The 25,794-nt window shown below is 45.0% G+C and overlaps 1 protein-coding gene across 3 annotated transcripts in view; it reads right to left on the reverse strand.

Moving 5' to 3' along the window:
• myo1b (myosin IB) overlaps positions 1 to 25,794 on the reverse strand; it is a gene marked incomplete at its 3' end in the record, with an annotated part of 204,053 nt that overhangs the window by 27,695 nt on the left and 150,564 nt on the right. For all 3 annotated transcript variants that reach the window (XM_084315392.1, XM_084315391.1, XM_084315390.1), the window contains exons 12-17: positions 24,716 to 24,802; positions 23,984 to 24,049; positions 20,744 to 20,848; positions 6,621 to 6,683; positions 4,597 to 4,797; positions 2,051 to 2,277 (exon numbers count right to left, since the gene is read on the reverse strand). In XM_084315392.1, the coding sequence (XP_084171518.1) occupies positions 2,051 to 2,277; positions 4,597 to 4,797; positions 6,621 to 6,683; positions 20,744 to 20,848; positions 23,984 to 24,049; positions 24,716 to 24,802 (749 nt within the window). The remainder of the gene's footprint in view (positions 1 to 2,050; positions 2,278 to 4,596; positions 4,798 to 6,620; positions 6,684 to 20,743; positions 20,849 to 23,983; positions 24,050 to 24,715; positions 24,803 to 25,794) is intronic.

The following is a 25,794-nucleotide window of genomic DNA, read 5'->3' on the forward strand; positions in this document are numbered from 1 at the left end:
ACTATTACTGACTTAATAGAATATGTCGCACTCGACGGTATAGCGCCAAACTCTGACACTTCAGTTATTAATTCGCACGCGGTCTCAATGCTCTATTTGGGGCCAAACAGGCCATACTTCACCGCACGTCGTATCGTGGGTGAGGCTTCAACTTATTGGGTAACATACTTCTGTATTCACCTGCGCCGTATTTATACGCTTAGATGAATAAACTAGTACCAGCTTTATTCCTGTCTCATATCCTTGCGCAATACCATTCATGTCCAGGCATGTCCCCGGCGGTGACTTTGAACCTGACTTTGGAGGCATGGCCTTGGCGCCTGTGGACCGCTGTCCAATAGGAGAATGAAATATTATGGTCTGTACTAGGCTAAAGGGATATTCCGTGTATATGTACAAGGAATATACAAGGGATATCAAACGATATACAAATATTATGCAATATATATCAATCAATAAATATATATATTCGGTTTAATCTGATCCTTTGTAACACATACCATACTAATACCAATACCATACTAATACCATACCAATACCATACTAATACCATACCATACTAATACCATACCAATACCATACTAATACCATACCATACTAATACCATACCAATACCATACTAATACCATACTAATACCATACCAATACCATACTAATACCATACCAATACCATACCAAACCATACCAATACCATACCAATACCATGCCATACTAATACCATACCAATACCATACTAATACCATACCATACTAATACCATACCAATACCATACTAATACCATACCATACTAATACCATACCAATACCATACTAATACCATACTAATACCATACTAATACCATACTAATACCATACCAATACCATACCAATACCATACCAAAACCATACCAATACCATACCAATACCATACCAATACCATACCAATACCAAACCAATACCATACTAATACCATACTAATACCATACCAATACCAATACCAAACCAATACCATACTAATACCATACTAATACCATGCCATACTAATACCATACCAATACCATACTAATACCATACTAATACCATACCATACTAATACCAATACCATACTAATACCATACCAATACCATACTAATACCATACCATACTAATACCATACCAATACCATACTAATACCATACTAATACCATACTAATACCATACCAATACCATACCAATACCATACCAATACCATACCAATACCATACCAATACCATACCAATACCATACCATACCAATACCATACCAATACCATACTAATACCATACTAATACCATACCAATACCAAACCAATACCATACTAATACCATACCATACTAATACCATACCAATACCATACCAATACCAAACCAATACCATACCAAACCAATACCATACCAAAACCATACTAATACCATACCAATACCATAACATACCAATACCAATACTAATACCATACCAATACCAATACCATACAAATACCAAACCAATATCATACTAATACCAAACCAATACCATACTAATACCATACAAATACCATACCAATACCATACCAATACCATACCAATACCATACCAATACCATACCAATACAAAGTACTGGAACACATTTCTCAATAGTTAGCATTTTGGCCAACTACTGTATTCTATAACCCTTTCACTGCTGCACTACCAAACGGTTAACCCTTTCACTGTGACAATACACAGAAGGTTAACCCTTTCACTGCCACACGACAGCAGGTTAACCCTTTCACTGCCACACTACAGAAGGTTAACCCTTTACTATCACACTAGCGACGGTAACCGTCAACGGTAACAGTCAACAGTTATTTTTGGGCAATTTTACATCAACATTACCTTCCGTAAAAGAAAGATTGAAAAACCGAATCTTATGCTTTAGTTTTAACCACAGTAATCATTATGGCACCTTCCAGTCTTAACGTTACAATCGAATTCACAGATAATTTCAGTAGCATCGAAGGTCATTGTGCTAGTAGTCCTTAATATACTACAACTAAAACTACAACTACCACTACCACCCAGGCGGCTGGGTTGTACCTGATATAGTTGGGGTTCTTGGTCTGTAGGTTCCTCATTAGCGTGCCCACCGAGGCCTTGAACTGGAAGCCGGCGGTGGGGGGCCTCTTCAGGTTGACCTTGGCGGGGTTTCCCTCTGGGAACAGCTGCTTGATGAGGCTGTGGTTGGCCTTGTACATGGCCTGGCACAGGTCTCTGTACAGCAGATCGTTGTTCTTGTCTACGAAGCCCTCCACGCGGTACAGCACCTGGACGCCAAGAGACAAATAAATCAATAGATAAGTCAATCGATGAATAAATAAGTCTTCATGGTCATATTCTGTGTTATCTTTACAGGGATAGAGACACAGGCTTCGTATTCAATATGAACATCGCTGTCGGATGAAAACCACTCATCTCCCAAAAACTTTTCAGGAATTCAGAAAAACAGCCTCATTTTCAGATTGACATCCATGTATTTTTAAAGTCATACATTGAGTTTTCAATGTGTTTCATAGGTCCCAGGGTCATGAAACAGGCTCACATGATTGTTTCATTGTTTCATTCCCAGTAAAAAAAAATTATTTATTAAAATGATAATATTAATGATAAAATATAAATTGTTTTCATCCAACAGCGACGATATGCCGGCTGGCTTGGTATTAGGAGAAGAGAAATAATAAATAATGTCTGGGTGTGTCAATGTGACTGAATTGAAAGCCCCAGTTAATGGATTTGCTGGAGCTCAAACACAACAACACATGGTTCATCATTTACATTACATTTAGTCATTTAGCTGACGCTTTTATCCAAAGCGACTTACAAGTTCTGTACGACAAGTTATCAGGAAGGCACAACTCTATCTGAGTAACAACGTTCATCAAAGTGTTGAGTGCTACAGTGTAGGTTAGTTTATTAGGACATGTGCATGGCAGTAAGGTTAGTTAGGGTTAGAATTTATTTGTATTTATTTATTTTATTATTTATTATAAAATTTTTAAAAATATTGTATTTAAGGTAATGGTTGAAGAAGTGCATCTTTAGTCGACGGCGAAAGATTGGACGGGTTTCGGCTGTCCTAACTGGGGTGGGTACTGTAGTTCATTCCACCATTGTGGGGCAAGGACTGAGAATAGGCGACTTCTCCTTGATGACCCTCCCGGAGCTCGGATAGGAGTGGGTCTGAGACGGCCAGAAGATGCAGAGTTTCAAGTTTCTTTAATAGTTGTCATACAGAAGTACAGAATACTTTTATACAAAATGCTTCTTACTGTTTTGCTCCAGAGACTGTGCAAGACAAGATAAGTATGAAATAAAATAACATAGTATAGCATGTAAATTAGAAGTAAAAAAAATGAGGTCACAGTGTTCAGTATAGACATATGTACAATGTTCGATGCAGAATAGACGTAACTGAGTTACCATATAATATACAATACTGTGCAGTGTACTAATACAATACTATATAGTGCAAGGCAGAAATGGGATGAGGTGCAATTTAGGTACAATTTACAGTGGGTGTACGAGTTGTAGTGCAAATCCTTTATCAATAAATATAAAGTGTGTTTGTGTGGTTTAAGTGAGTGTGTGCGTGTGGGTGTGTGTGCTGTGTGCATTTGATGGTTGTTGGTTGTAGGGGTCTTGAGCGTGTGTAGTTAGAGACCATTGACCGGAGGTAGGCGGGAGCGGTTCCCTTTGCTGTACGGTATGCCAGGTCGAGGGCCCTGGTTCAGAATGTCAACACGGGGTGTTTCGATACAAACGTCTCCACTCTGCCCCTGGTTCTGTCCTTAACCCCCACCCGCCCCTTTTGCTACAATCACCCCTCTAAGCACATTGTTTCACGGTCAGGAAGAACCCCCCCCCCCCGCCCCATCAGCCCTCAGCGTGTACAATAACAGACAATAGGCGGGGTGTAAAGGTGCAGTGTTCCCCCACAAATCAAAGTCATTGTGCATGGAGAAAATGACACTAATTCCCGCCGGGAACGGGTCAAATGACCCGACAGCCTTTAGAATGGAGATGGGAGGGAGAGAAGGGAGGGAGGGTCAATGAGGGAGGGAGGGAGGGAGAAGGAGAAAGGGAGAGAGAGAGGGAGAGAGGGAGGGAGGGAGAGAGGAAGGGAGGGAGAGGAAGTGAGAAGGAGGTATAGACAGAGGGAAAGAGAGGGAGAAAGAGAGAGGGAGAGAGAGAGAGGGAGGGAGAAGGAGAGAGTGAGGGAGGGAGAGAGGGAGGGAGAGAAAGGGAGGGGGGAGAGAAAGGGAGAGAGAGAAAGGGAGGGGGGAGAGAAAGGGAGAGAGAGAAAGGGAGGGAGAGAGTGAAAGGGAGGGAGGGTCAAGGAGGGAGGGAGGTGGCCCGCTCAGCAGAAATAACGTTCTAATTCCATTTTCCTGAAGTCATTTTGAAATTTCAGAAACCGTGCCAGATAAAACGGGTACTTTTAGGAAAAGTCATTGAGTGACAGAGCTGGAGCTCGACCGAGTGACGAGGATACATTTATTGAAAATGCCTAGGGGTCATGTGACCCCTTGTCGGCTGTGCTAGTGTTAACCAGCGGGCCCCACGTGAGTGTCCTGGCGGCGGCCTACCTTGCCGGCGTAGTGCTGGATGCGGAAGCAGCTGTGAGGCAGGCTGTGGTCGGTGAGGAACTTGGAGTTCTTGCTGAGGCGACTCTCAAAATGCTGGTGCTCGGCGCACACCGTGTTCAGCTTGTCCAGGAAGGTGTCGTCCGTGACGGTGCCGGGCCGCAGGCATTCCTCGTCCAGCATGGCCAGGATCCCGTTCTGGTTCTGAACACAGGAGGGGAAATTAGTTACCAAGTTATAATAATAATAAACTTTAATAGGAAGGAGGGCTGCAGCGTCTTTGTGGTGTGAATCCAGTGTTTCTTTGAAGGTGCTCTTGGATAAAGGGGAGCCAGTTGAAAAAAATAAGGAAGTTCCAGGCACTCTTCATGTATATAAAAAAGCTTTAATAAATCGCTTAGTTCATTATAGAACCATTAAAAAACACCAACATGTTTCGGCCTCTCTATCGGCCTTCTTCAGGGCATACCAAAAGATTGTTTTATTTTTGTATGCCCTGAAGAAGGCCGATAGAGAGGCCGAAACATGTTGGTGTTTTTTAATGGTTCTATAATGAACTAAGCGATTTATTAAAGCTTTTTTATATACATGAAGAGTGCCTGGAACTTCCTTATTCTTTTATAATAATAATAATTACTTTATTTGTATAGCACTTTTCATACAGAAATTGCAGTTCAAAGTGCTTCACAGCAGTAAAGAATACAGGCATAAAGTGCAGACATATAAAACATCATTGGTTACGGTCCATATAAAGAGAGCATAGAAAATATTAAAAAGGTAAGGCAAATCACAGTTTTTCACATTAGGATTTAACATCCCAATAGGCCTCTCTGGTTACAGTTTGATTCAGTTTAAAAATGGAAAAAGTGTTCCAGTGTTGTAATTCTTACGAATGCAGACATTTTCCTTTTGCGAGTCTCGAGTTATGAGCTCTCAAGTCTTTTATGATTCTAAAATGTTTAATAGGAGGTATGGAAACATGACTGTCAATCAACATTTCTTTCTACGGTCTCAGGCAACGCAATTCAATGATTTACCTTTTCCTTACTTTTAGAGCCGACATGACACTTTAGGAAAATGTTCTTTAAAGTTTAAGACCCATCTCTTCTCTTTCTTATGGCCAACCCTAGCCATGCCTGGTCTGGGATGAACTCAGCCTCTTAGAAAGTTTAGCTAGTTTAGTTCATGTATTATTTTGTGTAGGGAAGAGCTGATGCTGATGTCTGTTCTGATCTCTTCTGTGAGTGGACGTGTTTCTGTTAGTGGGCGACGTGCTTGTCGTCTTTTGTGTCCGGTGGTGGGTTTTGTTTCGTGTTTGGTTACAAGTCATTCTAGGCGGTTGAGCTAGTGCTCTGTCCTGCCCTGTGCCCTTCACCATCATGGGCACCTGCATGGATGTCTTGGATTGATGTCCTGATCGATGCTCTTTTTGCTCGCTACCGTGTTTCTCTATGTGTCATTCCCATCAACATCTCGTTACCTTATCCTACACACAATGATAGCCTTGCAAAGATTTTAGGTACATACTCTTGAAGTGCGTGTGCCTGTATGGTCTATGTGTGGCTGTGGGGGTCTATCTGTCTGTGAACATGTACAGGTGGCAGGACTGCTCCTGGAGGTGAAAGCGGTGTCCTGCCCTGGCCGTCTCTGCTGAGTGAATCTGGCCTGTAAAGCAGGTGTCCTGCTCTGCCTCCTGCCCTGAAATGGTTGCCCCATTTCAAAACCTATTGCACCTCGTCTGGCCATCCTCATTGAATTGGTTTCTTCCATTTTTTCCCCCATTAGGTTTTTGTTTCTGTGAGAGTTTTTCCCCTTATCTGCTTAAGCCAGGGGTGTTGTACCGTCATAGGCCTGTGAAGCCCATTGAGACAAGTAATGTGATTTTTGGGCTACACAAATAAACCTGATGGTCGTCTGCCATTGTCATTATGCGAGACTCAAATGAACCGTGGATTCCGCTCAATCAATTTGTTTGCTTTTCAAGAATAATGGAAAAAAAAGAAAAGGAAACACAGATAGGCACTTACGTTCTCGATGAGGTCACAGATGATGGCGTTGTTGAAATACTCGATGTTGGTCCATTCGATGCACTGTAATAGACAACAGGGCAGGTCGAAAGGGTCATGTTTTTTTTTTCAACTTCCACTTGATAAGCAAGATCCCCGGTGTGTAATCGCCCCATATCACCCAAGACCTGCTTATACAGACCTGAGTGGTTTAAGAGATAAGGGTATTGACCTTCGCCGCACTGTACTTACTTAGACTAGCTAACTAATCATCTAAGCATCCAAATCAAGTGCTTAGAGGGGAAGAGTAATCGCTCTCCCGATCACATCCTGGTTGCCGTCTGCCTTTATCCAATGGAATCCAGTCAGCCAGACCGCTTATCGTCAGTGGTATGATGTTGTTATTGTTGGCCATTTGCCTTATTCACCTCGCCGGCCATATTGACAGAGTTTGATGCAATGTGAGGTACGGATGTGGAAGAAGTGCCAGTTCACTTCAATGTTAAAAACATGAACATGCCAACATAGTCAAAAGAACAGGCAGAATACACTATTGAAATTATAGCTCTGACTCAGATCGTTTCATAGAGATCTATGAAAACAAAGATGGCAGGTATCCTGGTCGTTGTAAACAGAGACTCCTACAGGTCGGTCAGGGCGCCTGCACAGCGAGGGAGGGAAATGGTGAAGGTAGTGTGATCCTCCCACGTGTTACACTTCACCAATGAGAGTCCACGCTGTCAGGTGAAAAGAGGCTGCTGGCTGTCTCCTATGTATCAGAGGAAGCATCTGATAAGACTTCAGGGCTCCATAGACCGGCAAGTAGGGGGCAAATGCGCGCAACGACCAGGAAGGGGAGGGGGGAATTGGCATAACGACTAAAATTGTGATGGGAGAAGAATACAGAAAAATAGGAGAAAAAGTAGATAAAAAAAAGAAAACAAAGATGGCAGCGAGGTGAATACGGCGAATGGATGTGTGTGTCTAACACAATGCCTCACAATATCATCTATGAAAAATTATGAAAACATTACAAAAGAATCCACTTTACACTCATTTCCCCGACTTGATCCTGTACAGAGATTCCAGAACGAACGATGGAATTGGCTGGGAAAGTGACCCGTGTGTATGCGTGTGTGTGTGTGGGGGGGGGGGGGGTGCTGTTCATGTTTTGGGGGCCAATAAGAGGGAGGGAGTGGCTTTAAGTTGAGATGGGCGGGCAGTAGTGGTGGGGGAAAAGATTGATACGTAGTAGTATCGTGATACTTTGCGCGGCGATACTGTATCGATACAGGGACGGCAAGTATCGATATTTATTTATAAAAAAAATTAAATAACGTTTTTTTTTTTGTATAAGGAAGTTGCATTGTTCATTTCAATACCTGTAATAGTACAGTAGTCTGCACGCACACGTGTGCATTCAGTTAAGTTGGAATATGACTGTAAAAAAAGTGTTGACATCTGTTGACAAAATACCATGTTCTGCAATAAAAATGATTGAAGTGAGATGAACAGACTGAAAACTTTATTTTATTAGATAAAACATGTTGACAGTTTTACTTTGCAGTTTAAAAAAGGTAATAAATCGCAATATATCGCAATATTAATATCGCAATACTCAGCATATCGCAATAGATTTAGTATTGCAATACTATCGTATCGTGACTCAAGTATCGTGATAGTATCGTATCGTGAGGCCTCTGGTGATTCCCACCCCTAGTGTGTATGCGTATGCGTGTGTGTGTGTGTGTGTGTGTGTGGGGGGGGGTGCTGTTCATGTTTTGGGGGCCAATAAGAGAGAGGGAGTGGCTTTAAGTTGAGATGGGAGGGCCAGCCATTTGAAATGCTGACTCTTGATTGGTGGGCCCTCCATCCCTTCTCCAGAGCTGTGGTATTTTCCCATGCACTGACACTGGCCAGGGTCCAGGGAGTGGAATATCATTGGTGGTGGTGATGGAGGGGAGGGGAGGGGGTGGAGAGGGTCAAGGAAGCAGCACTCACATACTTAGGGGGGCTTTGAAAGCAAACAGAGGCCCTGTGGCCCCCAGGGGCGGACAGTATATTTACTCTTGCTGGAGTGAGGGATCACTTCCGTCCCCAAGCCCACAGGAGAGCGAGAGGGAGAGGCGGGGAGAGGAGAGGAAAGGAAAGATGATGGACAGGGGAATGAAGGGGCGAGAATAATGGTAAGAGGAGCAGGAACGGAGGACAAAGAGATGAGATGGTAACTTAAGATGTTTGCAAAACAGAAGAAGAAGAAGAAGAAGAAGAAGAAGAAGAAGAAGAAGAAGAAGAAGAAGAAGAAGAAGAAGAAGAAGAAGAAGAAGAAGAAGAAGAAGAAGAAGAAGAAGAAGAAGAAGAAGAAGAAGAAGAAGAAGAAGAAGAAGAAGAAGAAGAAGAAGAAGAAGAAGAAGAAGAAGAAGAAGAAGAAGAAGAAGAAGAAGAAGAAGAAGAAGAAGAAGAAGAAGAAGAAGAAGAATTCAGCAGCTTCCATAGAAACAGGGGGGAATTGCTTAAGGAGGAGGCATAGCTTGAGGAGGGGGCATTGCTTGAGGAGGAGGCATTGCTTGAGAGGGCATTGCTTGGGGAGGGGGCATTGCTTGAGGAAGGTGCGTTGTTGGGGGTCATTGCTTGAGGAGGGGGCATTGCATGAGGATGGGGCATAGCTTGAGGAAGGGGTGTTGCTTAAGGAGGGGCCATTACTTGAGGAAGGGGCATTGCTTGAGGGGGCATTACTTGAGGAAGGGGCATTGTTTGAGGGGGCATTGCTTGGGGAGGGGGCACTGCTTAAGAAGGGGCCAATACTTGAGGAAGGGGCATTGCTTGAGGGGGCATTACTTGAGGAGGGGGCATTGCTTAAGAAGGGGCCATTACTTGAGGAAGGGGCATTGCTTGAGGGGGCATTGCTTGGGGAGGGGGCATTGTTGGGGTCATTGTTTAAGGAAAGGCCATTGCTTGAGGAAGGGGCATTGTTGGGGGTCATTGCTTAACTCATTGGATGCCAGACCCGATGATAGTCGGGTTAACTCGCCATCGCTTGAGCGCCAGACCAGAGTATAGTCGGGTTTTAATCGTTATTTCTTTTATTAGCGATATCCATTCATTTTCATCCATCCAAACTGATGTTATCGTTGGGAATGGGTCTGAGCTCGCAAAAGGGCAAATACCGCCGCCTATCGTCTCCCAGATGGTATTGCACATCATTGGAATCCCTCTGGCTGGGGCTGTGCATAAAAAAAAAGTCCGGTCCAGGTTTTCCTTCTCGGGCATGCAGTATCACTATAAGACATTGACTGGGGACACTCTGAGCAGCGTGGATTATGTGTTTTGGATATATAACGTTGGATCAATAAACGCGATCAATATTTGGAATGGCGATCAGGAATTGAATTAATCTTTTTGCAGGACATCAGATACAAGGTAAGAACATTATATATAAATTTGATCGTTGATCTGATATGTATTTTTACCCAATCGACGCTGTATCTGTGTGTGTATGTGTGGCTGTTTTCTGTTGGGTGGGAGGGGGGGGGGGGGGAGCGGCGTGCCGGTCTAAACAACATTGCATGCGTGCACGAAGAAGGACAATAATTATGATCTAGCGTTGATTTCAGGAAGATTCGATAATCAGCCGAAAAATGACAACGTGTTTTGTGTATTCGACTAAAGGGCTATTATCGCGTCTTTCTCTGGAATTACTAGAAATCACTGTTCGGATCTTTCAAGAATGTTCTATTTGAATCCCTCCGAAAGGGCTGACAGGCACCACACAATGGATGACTCAATGGTTAGTCATTAGAGTTTGTTTATTTAAACAAACTAGTTGAGATGTTTTCTCCACAATACAACCTTTATAATTCCCACAGTTGACCACAGGCTTACCATAGGTCAAAAACCTGTGAAACAGAACAAATGCAGTGCATACACATTAATCATAATTAATATACAATATATATTAATATCAATACCAATCAATCAATCAATTAATTAATATTAATATCAATATACATATCAATATATCAATACCACTATCAAATATACATACACTATTCATTTTATATATTATATTATATATATAATTATATTTATATTATTTATAAATATACATTACACTTTATCAAACCAGCATGTCATGTCCCCTTTAATTGTGGGCGAAAGGAGGGAGAACTAGAATGACTCCATTTCCCAGAATGCATGGCAATGTTTACTTCCTCCTCCATAACGTGAGCCACTGAGCTCCTCAGACACAGCGCGACCCACACACACAACGGACAAGATAGCAGTTCTCATTCATCAAAGCACACGCACACACACCAAAGTTCCCCACATGAATCTCACCGTGACAAACCGGGAAAGCCACCAAGACACCAGCTCAGCCCTGCACCATCGGCGAGGAGCGTTAGCCTAGCCACAAGCTAGCGGCAAACATTCAGACACAACGTTCATTCATTCAGCCAGCATCACTAACACCGTGCACTATGCAAATATTATCCGCAGGCTGCATTAGCAGCCAGCAGCCAACGTGATACATTACATTGTACATATGTGACACAGCCAAGTTAACATTGCAATCCCTTAATAAAGTCCACTTACCAATGGGCGATGTGATCCTGTCAGTGCTATAGTGAGAAGTGACAGCCCGCCACCATTTGAAAGGCAGCTGCGCGAACTGCGCATGCTCAGTCCCAATCACAAACACCTGTTAACTTATTTAGACCCCTTTACACATCTGATCCTTATATTAAATAAACCAAAAGTCTTGACACCTCCCACTTGGCCGACTGATACAATCCAAGGAGGCCACTAAAATACAGGCCACTATAAATACAAGTCACTAGAGTGTTAATGGGCATCTCAGCCTTAAATCAAACTGTTGTAAGTATCTACATTAAAGTGCTTTTAACTAAAGTGTCCTTCAAAGGTAAGTGGGACATTGTGAACACAACCCGCATCATGAACACAAACTAACTAAGGAGGTGGGCCCCACCACCTTTCCTCCTACTGAGTGTAGGTTTGCCCTTGAACCACTCAGTTGCCTCACAGGGTTACCCGCTAACTAAACAAAAGGGTCACAAAGTCTTTTGGGTACCCGATGGTGAGGACTTCTTCTGCTGGTCTTCAACCGGAATCAGGACCACCAGCCTCCGCACATCCCTGCGAAGGACGATGGTTGTGGGCAGGGTAAAGTCCTTTCCCCGGGGCCTGGATACATGGGGGGCAGGAAACCCTATGCAGGTTGTGACGTCCGCGTCACGGACTACCCCCTTCTTGTCTGGATACGTGAAGACAATCCGGCCGAGCCGGAACTGTCCTCTTAAGGCATTCTGGTCTGCGATCCAGACCACATCTCCAACCTTGACACTCCTCTCTGCTCGGTGCCACTTATGCCGGATGAACAGGTTTGGACCTGCCAGTTCGCTCCATTTCGACCAAAACTTGTCCACCCCAGCCTGGACAGCCCTCAGCCTGCGCCACGGATGAGTTTCCACATCAATCCCTTGCATGTCTCCTCCTTGTCCGGTGCGCCCGAGGATAAGGGAGTTAGGAGTTAGGTACTCGACTGTGTCCTCTTGTTCCTGTGCCTTGGCGTCGATGGGTCGTTCGTTGGTTAAGTTGGCTGCCGAGTAGAGGAGGGTCTGGAACTCCCCCCAGGTGTAGCAACCGGTGGTTCCGTCGAGGCTGTTGAGAGCTATTTTTATGAGCTTAACAGCTGCCTCTGCTGCTCCGTTCCTGTGGGGCGAATCCGCAGGATGGAAGTCCCACTGCCACTCAGTGCCATTCTTGGCGGCTGCGTTCTCGACCGATGCCTTCTGCACACATGCTAGGTGCCTGTGCAACTCTCTCAAGGCAGGCTTGGCGCCTACAAAGTTTGAGCCTCTGTCCGACCATAACCTCCTGGGATGCCCCCTTAGAGCAGTGAATCGGGAGTAGGCCTGAAGAAAGCTCTCCGAAGACTGGTCGTCAACAAGGTCAGCGTGGACGGCCCTGGAAGCCATGCAGCAATACACGACTCCCCATACCTTCTTCCTGGTTCTTTTCTTGACGGCGTCCCTCACCTCAAAGGGGCCGAAAAGGTCCAGTGTGGTATTCTCAAATGGGTTTGCCCTGCTGGTACGCTCCGGAGGGAGGTTTCCCATCACTTGCCGGCATAGCTTGGCTCTCTGCTTCTTGCAAGGGACGCACTCGTTGACCACCCTTTTGACAGTTCTCCGACCTTGTACTACCCAAGACTTTCTTCTTGTGCGCAGCAGTGTGGCTGCAATGCCTTCATGATTGGCCTCATGAGCTTCTCTAGCCAGCAAGGTCCCCAGCCATGATTTGTAAGGGATTAACGGTACAGCTGTTCCGTCTTCACTCCACGATTGGACTCTACCGCCGCAAAGCAAGAGTCCTGTGTTGTCATCTCTGGTCACAACAAGGCGGTTCAGGGTTGTGTCCTGAAAGTTTACGCCGTCTTGGGCTGCAAGGGCCAAGTCTTGGAAGGCCACCATTCTCTCTCTTGCAGAGAGCTCTGGTCCCCTTGCCTCCCACTTTGCTGAATCTGAGGCTTGGTATTTAGCGCTCAGCCAGGATTCCGCAGCTCGTCGGACCCAGGCAACAGTTCCACCTAGCTTTGTCAAGCTACTGAAACGTTTGGGCTCGACAAGGCTTACGAGAGCAACACCCCAGGATTTTCTCTTTGGCTTTTCTGCTGCTGGAGGTGGACCTTGGTCTTTCAGCTGTGGTTGCAGCACAGAGTCTCTCAAGTCTGTACCAACATCAGTATTGCTGGGGCCTGAGAGCTTTTGTGACTGAGCCCTGGTGACTACAGCTGAGAACGCCTTTCTCTGTAGTCTTTTGACGTCATCAGCGACGCTGGTCACAATTTCACTGGGCATCTTGACGGGCCACTCAGCTTCAGGCCATCTCAGGAACTCTGGGCCTCGTTGCCACTCTGACTCATTATCAAGCTCCTCAGGAGTTGCTCCCCTTGTGAGGATGTCCGATACGTTGAGGTTTCCATCAACCCACCTCCAGTCTTCTACTGGTCCAGCCATTTGGATCTCTCCAATGCGGTTGGCAAAGAAGGTCTGGTAGCCATAACTGTCCTTCTGGATCGCTCCCAGAATTGTTTGGCTATCCACGAAGTGGACCCAGCGTGCGACCTTGATGCGGCAGTGCTTCTCAAAGTATCTCTTTAGACGGACCGCAAAGACAGCGCCGCATAATTCTGCTTTAATTACGTCCCCTTTCTGGTCGAGAGGAGTAAGTTTGGCCTTTGATTCAACCAACTTCACGACGACCCCATCTTGCGTCTCCCAACGGAGGTAGAGCACGGCCCCGTAGGAAGCCGCGGTCCCATCAGAAAATGTTACGCCCAATGGGCAGCCTATGGCTCCTTGAGGTGTGAGGCTTCTCTCAAACCTGACTTGGCCAAGTCTCACATACTCCTCGAAGAGTGTTATGGAAGCCTCCCGGAGTTTGGGCGAGAGTGGGTCATCCCAAGTGTCTTTGGTCTGATTCCCTATGCCTGCCTCTTGGTAGGAGCTTCTCACAAGCATTACTCCTTTTTGCTTCACGGGTGTGGCAAGACCAATGGGGTCGTAGAATCCAGCGACCTGGCTTAGCAGTACTCGACGGGTCAAGGGGTTTGGAGTGTTACTTCTCACTTCCTCTTGGCGCAGATCGAGTCCAGTCCTCATCTTGCCTCGTTTTCTCGAGAAATTGATGGACGTCATTATGCAAAGCTTGTCAGTCTCTGGTTCGTAGCCAACTCCCAGTGCTTTGCTTTCTTCATCCCGCATCTGGTTGGGTAACACCAGAGTCTTGGGTGCAGACATAGTTGTCTTTGAGTTACTGGAGCTGTCCGCAGTTCCAGACCTCCCACTTTGGGCTGACAAGACCCACGGTTTAAGGGAGAAGCCTCCAGCTTTCAAGATCTTTTCGACTCCTTCTGTGATCTTCTCCAGTTCTTTTAAGTCATCGTGGGACGTCAGGATGTCATCTACGTAGCTGTCTTCTACCAGAACCCGGCGCTCTTCTACCATGCCTGCAAACTGGGGCAGATTAGCCGTTTCCCTCATGGCGACCTGAGCGATGCAGCCAGCAGGTTTATCTCCGATGTTGACTCTGACAACGACGAAGACTTCGATTTCGTCCTCTGGGTTGTCTCTCCAGAGGAATCGATGGAGTTGGACTTCTTCGTCTTTTAGCCACACAGAGTTGTAAATTTTTCTCACGTCACCTAGGGTGGCGAACATCCCAGTCCTGAATCTCAGAAGGACTCCTCTGATCAGATTGAGGACGTCTGGTCCCTTGTACAAGAGGTCGTTTAAACTCACCCCCCGGAATTCTTGGCTACTGTTCCAAACAATTCTCACAGGGGTAGTTGATGAGTGAGGATTTGGCGCGACCAGATGACTGATGTACCACTTTGGTCCCTTCCAGCTGTCGTCTTCCTCTTTGGTGAGTTTAGCGGCAGCTCCCCTTGAGACCATCTCGTGGATCTGCTCTCTGTATGCAGCCTTCCACTCTGGCTCCCTTTCAAGGCGTTTCTCAGTGTTCCGGAAAGTCGCCTCCACGGCACGTCGGTTGTCTGGCAGCGTCGCGGGGTCTCCTCTCCATGGATAAGCCGCGTCCCAGTGGGGGTATTTGCTGTGCTTGTCAGATTGTACGTAGGTGAGACATCCTTTGATCTTTTCAAGGTCTCTTTCCTCTCCTAGGGTCATTTCTTTCCCTCCAGGGGGACATCTACCGCACTTGCAGCCGCCACATTGAGGATTGCAGGCCGCGCCGACACTGTCCCACTTGAACCATTTGATGACTTCTTTGTTGGTAGATGCAGTACTTCGGAGGAGTACTTCTTGATCTTCAACCTGGGCTTTACTTTATCCTGCTGGACCCACAAGGATCTCTTGGTATGCCTTTGAAGTTGTTCTCATCGACCGTGCAAAGTGGATTTCAGACCTATGCACCGCTAGGTCCACTGCCTCAAAGAGGTCGGGATGAGCTCCACCAACAGTCTTTCCCAGGGGACCGTCCCAGAGGACGAGGTCTCCCTCCACTCTGATTGGCTGTGGGACTAGGCGACCCTCCCTGTGACTGATCAGTAGGTCAATCTTCTCAGGGCGGACCAAGTCTTTGACTGCGACGTCTGGGAAGAACTTTTGGAGTTGCTGCGGCGTGACTGCCTGGTTCACCTTCGCGATGATTTCCAAGCCGTAACAAAGGAGTTTGTGCTCCGCCACTGTTCCTTTGGTGGTTTTTACCCTTAATCTTAAGGAATACCTTTTGGTAGCAACTGTTTTCTCCATCCCTCCAACTCCTTGGATAATCAGTTTGATGTCTTCGCCATTTAGTTTCAGACGAACAGCGGCTTCGTTCGAGATGTAGTTTGTATCTGAAGCTAGGTCGATCAAAGTGCCGACTAGCTGACCCGAGTTTGTAGTCACTTCGAGTAGCATCATTACCACTGGATATTCTCTTGGCTCACCGCTGGTGCACACTGTTGTTGATGTTCTGTTTGAGAACGCTTCCTTGAACTCTGCTTTTAATTCAGGGGAGAGTTTGGCAAGGAGCTCCTCTTGTTTATTGGTCAGTCCAAGTCCCCGCCTCTCTACTTTTGAATAGCTCTGCTCCTTCTGCTCTCCACTCTTTTCCATCTTCTTGGTCGGTGGCATCGGACAGAGCAAGTAGTTATGGTCCGAGGACCTCCCTTTCCGACAGTCATACTTTGCACAGAGGAATTTCTGGGTGCAACTGCCGTCTTCACCATGGAGGCACAGGCACTTGAAGCATGCTCCAGATTTCTTTAACTGAGCCTTCTTGCTGGACAGGCTTAGTCTCTTGAAGACCTTGCAGGAAAACAGTCTACCTGCATGCTCTTCATCCCCACACGCTATGCATGAGCTTGGTTGAGAGCCCTTTTGGGTGTTTCCCGCTGTGGCTTTGGTGAATGCTCTCCTTTCTCTACCTCGGTCGTTGGGTCTCTCAGGATAGTCTGCTGGACTGGGCTGCAGCTGATCCAACTCCTCAAGGATGTCCTCTTGTCTCTTCAAGTACTGCAGTAGGCAATCAAAGTGAGTCTGTGGTGAAAAGCCGCTTACAGGGTCAAGTCTATACGTAAGCCACTTTTCTTTCAGGGTGTCAGGCAGCTTACTCTCGATGGAATGAGCCACCACCCGATTCTTCACGGCATCTTCCTCCCCCAGGACTTGGAGATCACGAAGAGCTCTTTCCACAGCCTGAATTAGTTCGATGGTCTTTCTTGGTTGGTTTCCCTTGACGGGGGAAAGTCCATGAACCTCTTTTAAGATGAGCAGCACTATCTTCGGCTTGTTTCCGTACTTGTTGTCCAGGAGCCATGTCAAGGGCGGATCCGTAGCTGGACAACACATGGTCCCTCTTGACTTTCTCATCTAGGCTCCCTAGGAGATGGAATTTCCTGATGTTTTCCAACCCATGTGGGTTTCCCAGCTGCTGCAGGTCCTCCCATTCAGCTTTCCAACGGTAGTAAGCTCTCATGTTACCAGAAAACATGGGCAGGCGTGCTCGCTCTAGAGTGATCTGGGGCCTGAAGTTATAAGCACCAGGGTATGTGCCGGAACCACCTGGTGGTGCGTGGAAGGTGCCATGTGATGTGCTTGTGGCATTTTGAAGTGCAGCATCGTTGAGATCAGAGGCCATGCTGGGCAAGCTAGGCTGGACGATGGGTCCAGGGGTCCGAGAGTCTATGGGGAAGACTAGATAAGGGTGTGCGTGAGCACCAGGGGAGGAAATTAGGCCACTTTACTGGCCAAATGCTAGTATTTTGTACGTTTGGCTGGTAAAAAAAATCAGATACCCGCCAGTTGGCTGGTAAGCCAAAAGGTTTGTTTCCTCCCCTGCTGGCGAGTATACAAAAAAATAAAACATTCTGCAATCACTGCACTGGCAAACAGTGCGCGTCTTCTGAGTGTTCGCTTTAGTTGACACTGACAGTGCCACGAGAGCACTGCACAAGACCACCCGCGGACATATAATGTTTAATAAACGTTTGCGCAGTACTGGCCAACCCGCGGACATATAATAATAAAAGTCCCGCGGTACTAGGCTAGCCATCAGGAGCACTCGCAAACAGATAACGTTAAACACAGCAGAAGATGGAAAACAGACAGACTGACCAACGGGGAACTGCATCCAACCCTAGTACAACCCTCGAGTATAAGTTACTAAGGACACATTTAAATCACAGAGGTGTAATGTTAGTCTACTGGAACTGTATACAGTGGTTAGCTTCTAGTTAGCGTTTTAGCTATAGCTGCTTGCTAGCTAACGTTAGCCCCGTGTGCTCAAAGCAGCCAGCTAGGTGTATCTGTTATGACTATAATGTTTCCAAAAAAGCACCGGACACTAGACATTTTATTTCATGCTCAAAAGCCCCTGGCTTGCACATCGCAGTCACGAAAGGGGCTAGCTCAACCAGTGCACTGTGCACAACAGCACACCAACCCAACTGACGTTACCACAACACTTGACGGTACTTCACAGCACTGTCGTAAGACCACCGTGCTGTCTTAAAGGCACAGTGTGCCTACCCAGATGCATACACAACATTGACGCGGCTTGACATACAAAGAAGTAATTATCACAATTAGCGATTTTTTTTGTCTGGTAAAAAATCTGTTTGGCTGGCAAAAAAAATCAGATACTCGCCAGTTGGCTGGTAAGCCAAAAAGTTAGTTTCCTCCCCTGGTGAGCACCGGTCATTGCAGTTTGCTTATCGCCATGCTCTTTGTATTCAGGCTTTGCGTGTTCTTCCTGGTCATCGTCGTCGCCAGGCTGGTCGCAGCCTCGCCACGACCATTTATCCCACAGTCTATCATGTCGTTGCTTTAGCTCCTTGCTACGGTCCCTTGACTCCTTTGTATTTGTTATTGGAATCAGGTCTGTCCACTCATGCACAGCTCTGTAGAGCTCGCCAATCTTCCGTTCCAGGTCTGTATTCCCCAGTTTGCGCTCCCTCCTAGTCATCTTCTTATGGTCGGTTGCCTCTGCCTGGTCCAATGCTGCTTCAGCCTCTTCAGCGAGGGTGACAATTGTCTGTTCAGCAAACCTGGCCCAAAAGTTATTTTCGACGATGACCTTGATTCCATCAAACGTACGGTCACACTCCGCCGTTTTCTCGTCGACTTGCACCGCTTTTTTTGTGGACTCTTCAATGCCCTCTTCTTTCAGGGCCGTGCTGTATTCAAACCCTGCTTCTTCGACTCTGGTATGCTCCATCTTGAAGTTCAACCATGCACCTCTCAGTTCACTTTCTCCTAGTACATGAGCCCTGGAGGTGAGATGGTTGGCTTTTTTGGAAAAAGCAGTCTGGGCTGCTGAACACCTCTTCTCCAGCTCCTCCTCTGTCGCTGCCATCTTGCTAACTTTTCCTTCTTCGACCGTTGACTTATGAGCTTTTCTCCCAACTGGGCTTAATAGTCTTGTTTTCCGACTGTTCCCTTTTATTGGCTTTAGCTCTTTGTCTTCGGCTAGCAGGTTTAGCAGATGTACAGGGGGCAGTATGGATGGGCTGTTAGCTAACAGTCAGATGGGTTAAGCAGCCTCTTTCATTAATTATTTTGGTCCTTGCTTCAAGGTCATCCGGCCTACTCTCTTGAAAGCCGGGCCTTGGTTTTTGACTGCGTCACTTGGTTTTTGACTGCGTCACTTGGTTTTTGACTGCGTCACTTGGTTTTTGACTGCGTCACTTGGTTTTTGACTGTTCGGATCTTTCAAGAATGTTCTATTTGAATCCCTCCGAAGGGGCTGACAGGCACCACACAATGGATGACTCAATGGTTAGTCATTAGAGTTTGTTTATTTAAACAAACTAGTCGAGATGTTTTCTCCACAATACAACCTTTATAATTCCCACAGTTGACCACAGGCTTACCATAGGTCAAAAACCTGTGAAACAGAACAAATGCAGTGCATACACATTAATCATAATATTAATATACAATATATATTAATATCAATACCAATCAATCAATCAATTAATTAATATTAATATCAATATCAATATCAATATACATATCAATATAGCAATACCACTATCAAATATACATACACTATTCATTTTATATATTATATTATATATATAATTATATTTATATTATTTATAAATATACATTACACTTTATCAAACCAGCATGTCATGTCCCCTTTAATTGTGGGCGAAAGGAGGGAGAACTAGAATGACTCCATTTCCCAGAATGCATGGCAATGTTTACTTCCTCCTCCATAACGTGAGCCACTGAGCTCCTCAGACACAGCGCGACCCACACACACAACGGACAAGATAGCAGTTCTCATTCATCAAAGCACACACACACACACACCAAAGTTCCCCACATGAATCTCACTGTGACAAACCGGGAAAGACACCAAGACACCAGCTCAGCCCTGCACCCTCGGCGAGGAGCGTTAGCCTAGCCACAAGCTAGCGGCAAACATTCAGACACAACGTTCATTCATTCAGCCAGCATCACTAACACCGTGCACTATGCAAATATTATCCGCAGGCTGCATTAGCAGCCAGCAGCCAACGTGATACATTACATTGTACATATGTGACACAGCCAAGTTAACATTGCAATCCCTTAATAAAGTCCACTTACCAATGGGCGATGTGATTGTCAGTGCTATAGTGAGAAGTGACAGCCCGCCACCATTTGAAAGGCAGCTGCGCGAACTGCGCATGCTCAGTCCCAATCACAAACACCTGTTAACTTATTTAGACCCCTTTACACATCTGATCCTTATATTAAATAAACCAAAAGTCTTGACAATCACCAAAACTATACTCGTATTCAAAATGGTATAAAGCGGAAATGTACAGATGAAAAAACAATCCGTTTTGTACATGTTGACTGCAAGCAACTCACTGATAATCGAGGAGTGTATTAGACCCATAGCCATAATTTAAGATATATTTTAAGCACTCGCAAATCTCCCACTCCTCCCATTGATTAAAGCGGTGGCGCTCTACCGCCCTCTGGCGCACTTAAGCGGTGGCGTCCAATGAGTTAAGGAAAGGCCATTGCTTGAGGAAGGGGCATTGTTGGGGGTCATTGCTTAAGGAAAGGCCATTACTTGGGGAGGGGGCACTGCTTGGAGAGGGGGCATCGCCAGCCTACCTCTCTCACGTACTCCTCCTGCTCCTCGCGCAGCGTCAGCTCGATAAAGATCTGCTGCAGCTTCTCATTGCAGTAGTTGATGATGAATTGCTCAAAGCTGTTGTCCTGGGGGGGGGGGGGCATAGGGAAAACCAGTTAGTTCCATCTGTTCATACCATGCTGAACACACTTAGCATGACTTCTTAACATCCCCCCTGACAAGTAGAACAAATTATTATCAACAAATTATCCTGAATAGTCCATTTCATCAACAAATTATCCCGAATAGACCTTTTCATGAACAAATTATCCTGAATAGACCATTTCATCAACAAATTATCCTGAATAGTCCATTTCATCAACAAATTATCCTGAATAGACCATTTCATCAACAAATTCTCCTGAATAGTCCATTTCATCAACACATTTTCCTGAATAGTCCATTTCATCAACAAATGCTCCTGAATAGTCCATTTCATCAACAAATATGTCAAAAGTGCTTGTCCCATATCGTTGTCCTGCCTGGATGAACGCAACTGCAAACTATATACGTCTTTGGATCTGGCATTAATGAAAGACCAATACATATATGTGTCCATATCATTTTCCAGGAATAACTCCTACAATGATTAAAAATAATCATTGTTTCATACACTTAAATAAAACCATTTAGTTAATTCCAACAGAAATTCCACTTATGTCATATTAACGAAAGAGAATGTCTGTATCCCTTCCCCCCAAAATAAAAAGAAAACGCAAAACCCCCCACCCCACCCCTCCACAAACTGTGGGAACAGTTGGGCCCTAAAGTTGAGGCCATGCTGAGGATAAACCACAGAGAGCGAGCTGGAACTCTCCTATGCCTGGGGATTTATAGCCTTGTCACTTTTTACAACTGTTACTGAACAAACACAAGCATCCTATCTGATTTGGACAGCAGAGACAACTAGTTAGCCATTCATCTTAATCCCTTATCTTGGATACAGGTCGACAAGCCCTATCTTGAGGTTGAAATTCCCGTTTGCACATAATTCAAAAAGATTACGATGGATTGTTAACACATTTCAACCCTCCCACCCTCCTCCACACACACACACACACACTTTCCCTCACCACCTTTTACAAATTATAACCAATTATGACTGTTTAGTGGTGAGTGATGATGCCGCATGGCTGATGGCACCGTGTGCCGGGGTTAGTCAACATACATTTGTTTAGGATTAGGGATGTCCGATATTATCGCCGATATCGGCATTAAAATGTGATATCGGAAAATATCGGTATCGGTTAAAAACAAGTTTTTAATTTTTTTTTCATTTCTATAACCTTTATTTACCCAGGCAAGCAAGTAAGAACAAATTCTGATTTTATTTATTGTCAAAAGTATGCATAATGTTGTGTTAATTCCACAACAAGAGATATGTAATGTTAATTACCTGAAATTATTCCATTTTTGGGGGGGAAACCCTGCATATATCAGTATCGGTTGATATCGGTATCGGAAATTAAGAGTTGGACAATATCGGTATATCGGTATCGGTAAAAAAGCCAATATCGAGCATCCCTACTTAGGATACTTTGTCACGATGGATGTTAGAATGTCTAGTCTAAGAGAGCGTGGTTTGAAGGACAACCGGGGGTTCTCTAATCAGGAAACGGATAAGATGCACACTAACAAGGGGGGAAAGTGAGTCTTTGCCCTTTCAAAACAGGTCATGTTAGAGTGTGTCCTCCTCCGTTTCCCCCTGATAGAGATACCGGTAAGTTAAGTCTTCAACCTGAAAGAAAGGAAAACACACACCACTGCAAATGGAAGCACTTCTATCCTAAAAGGCGCAGCAGACACCCAGGCTGAAATGTATGGGTTTTAAAATAGATCCTCGATTCATCCGCAATTATCTAGGCAATTTGATCGATTTTTTTATTGAGATTGCCATTAACCTTTGAGTTACAAATGTGTGCGATTTTTTCCCACTTGGTTAATCTTGGCAACCTGTATAGGATTTTGCGAGACAATGATTTATAGTTCTAGGGTCATGAGAAAGTGGAAACCATTATAGTAAGGCTGAAAAATAAATAGATGAATAAATAGAATTTTGGAATTTGTGAATACATTTTAAATCTTAGGATTTCTTTTTTTTATTGGTAAGATAAGGGCAGAAACTGTCCTCAAATAAGGGTTGGAAATCAATGGACCTTCTCATGCACATGGATTACACATCACTGTAGACTAATAGTTTCCTAGGATCTTTATAAAAAAGTCTAACAATTAGGCCTAATTATGCTTAGCACCAAACCAAAAGGTTTATAGTCGAAGGGCACTCGACAGTTCAGCATGGCAGCTGGTAAATAAAGATGTGAAAGGTGAAGGTTGGCGTTTGCAGCCATCGTCTCTTCAGCCGCGTGGCTGTGCTGCGCGGCGAGGTGCCTGCTGTCGCCTTGAATGAAGTGCTGAATTAGGACTAGGATTAAGGCTCTTGAAATCACAGCATGCACAACGTCAACACAGCAAAACGCTCCGAGGCAAGAGGTGTTACTTACTCCGTCCTGGAGACAAAACCCAACAGTCAGGAGAAGAGGAAAGGGCTTGACGGTGAGTTGGGGTAAACAACATGCATATGGATATGAAGACAGACATGCAATTTATAGAGACACGGACAATCAACAACCCTTGTTGGAGATGAGCACCTTGGCGTTTCATAACATGGAAACTAGGGATGTCCGATATTATCGGCCTACCGATATTATCGGCCGATATTATCGGCCGATATTGGCATTAAAATGTGATATAGGAAATGATCTGTATCGGTTTACATTTTTTATTTGTTTTTTTTACATTTATTTAACCTTTATTTACCCAGGCAAGAAAGTAAGAACAAATTCTGATTTTATTTATTGTCAAAAGTATGCATAATGTTGTGTTAATTCCACAACAAGAGATATGTAATGTTAATTACCTGAAATTATTCCGTTTTTTGGGGGGGGGGAACCCTGCATATATCGGTATCGGTTGATATCGGTATCGTAAATTAAGAGTTGAACAATATCGGTATCGGTAAAAAAGCCAATATCGAACATCCCTAATGGAAACGCTTGCCAGGGGGAGTTTCTCAGTCTAGTTTTAACATCGTCCTTTTAAGCCGTTAAAACGTTGTTTTTTTCCGACATGGTGGGGTCAGTGAAAGGTGCTGGGGGTGAGATGCACTCTGCATGGTTAATGAGAGTGAGTGCCGCGAGTCCCGTCTTGTCGTTCATTCTTACCTCAAAGATCTCAAAGCCGTAGATGTCCAGGACACCCATCACCTTGTGGCGCGATTTGGTTTGAGCCTGCAGAGGGAGAGCGGCCAACGTCAAGAGTTTGTTTACATGAACATAAATATTCAGGAATATTAATATTCCAATATTATTCCATGGATATATTCAGACTATTCTGTATTTATTCATGTATAGAGGGGTGTTCCCGATTGAGATACGAAGATACAAATCGCTTATCCTGAATTAAGGCATTTACCAGGATATGAGCCATCATCTCATATACTATATGCATGTAAATATAAATAAATGTATCATATCATATCATAAATGTACTCAATAGGACTTTGGGAACACCTTTACTGAAGTGCTCCTTTATTAATCCCATTTCAGCCATACAGTATGTATTTTACCTCCATCTTATGATCAAAATGAAAACCATTGGTTTCCTTCAGGACGTACAGGCAGAAGAGATAATAATAGAGTAGAACATAGAAATAATATGTTCTTAGAATTCAATCAGTAATAATAATGATAATAGTAATACATCGTATAGATATTAGTAGCACACGGCACCAGAGTCCATGCAGTGTTTAGTATTAAGAGTCAGACTTAATACTACTGTTAGTTATCCAAACTATTGGCAGCAGTCCATGCCCAAGGTGGTGGCGCCTGATTGCTACTGGCATGAAGGACTGGCCGAGGTGGTAAAACGTGCGGTAGTAGTAGCAGCACACATACCTTAATGCTTTCATTGATCCTGGTCACTAACCAGCTGAACAGCCGACTGTAGAGGTTTTTGGCAAGTGCATCTCGGGCATAGTAGGCCTGTAAATAAAGACACGGCACATAAACAATCCTGAAGCCATTCAAACCCCTGTCCCAAAAGAAAACACATTCCCGAAGTCTGTCTGAAAGTCTGACTACTGCTCAGAGGAAGACAAGTGCTAATTTTAAACTAATTGTACACTTGTACACTGCTGTAAACACTTCAAAAACATTGTTAAATGTTTTGACGGTGTCCTACAGAGATCTTGTATGTCCAAAAAGTAAACTTTCCAGTAATTAAAGAAAACTCGTTTGATCCCTTTGCTCCCCCATTGACGCCATTACATTTGACATTGCATTTTTAATGGTGCGGGTTGATCCCGAGGTCACGGGACACTTTCTACATGTAACCGTCAACTACAGTGAAGGATTTACTGTTGATAGGGGGTGTTGGTGGTAGGACAGAGACGATATATAGGAGCCGTGGCCGATAGCGAGCAACCACAGACAGGGCTCAACATTCTGAAACTCACGGAAGTGAAAAGTATACATGACGACAACGACAACAAAAAAGCGGCAACACCACCGCACTTGGAGGAGTAGATTCCTGCCGCCACATTCTTGCCATTCCAGGGACATCCATGGAACGCCAGGGAAAATTATACATTGAGCCGTCTGAGGGGGGCGTGTCGCGCGGGGGGGGGGGGGGGGGGGTGGGGGGGTAAATGCTACTCCTATGGTTCAGGAGGGCTCATCTGCTGGCAGCGAGCCAGCCGCGACTGGGAGACCGTCGTGCCTCGTCTAAACTTGGCAGACAGACTGCTAAGAGCAAGAGATGTGGCGGCGTTGGGGGCGCTAGTGGGGGCAGCCGTCAAACCCAGACAGATAGGAAGTCAAAAACAAAAGGAAACAAATACTCCAAATTTGGCAGATTGCCTAGTGAGCCAAATCTCCCCTCTCATTCAGCTAAGCTGTCGAATGACGGTCTAGTGAGATGGAATTTTTGCTATCATTTGACCCCCCCCCCCCCCCCCCCCCCCACCACGGCTATC

The sequence above is a fragment of the Notolepis coatsorum genome (assembly GCF_963971535.1).
Source record: "Notolepis coatsorum genome assembly, chromosome: 5".
Classification (NCBI taxonomy): domain Eukaryota; kingdom Metazoa; phylum Chordata; class Actinopteri; order Aulopiformes; family Paralepididae; genus Notolepis; species Notolepis coatsorum.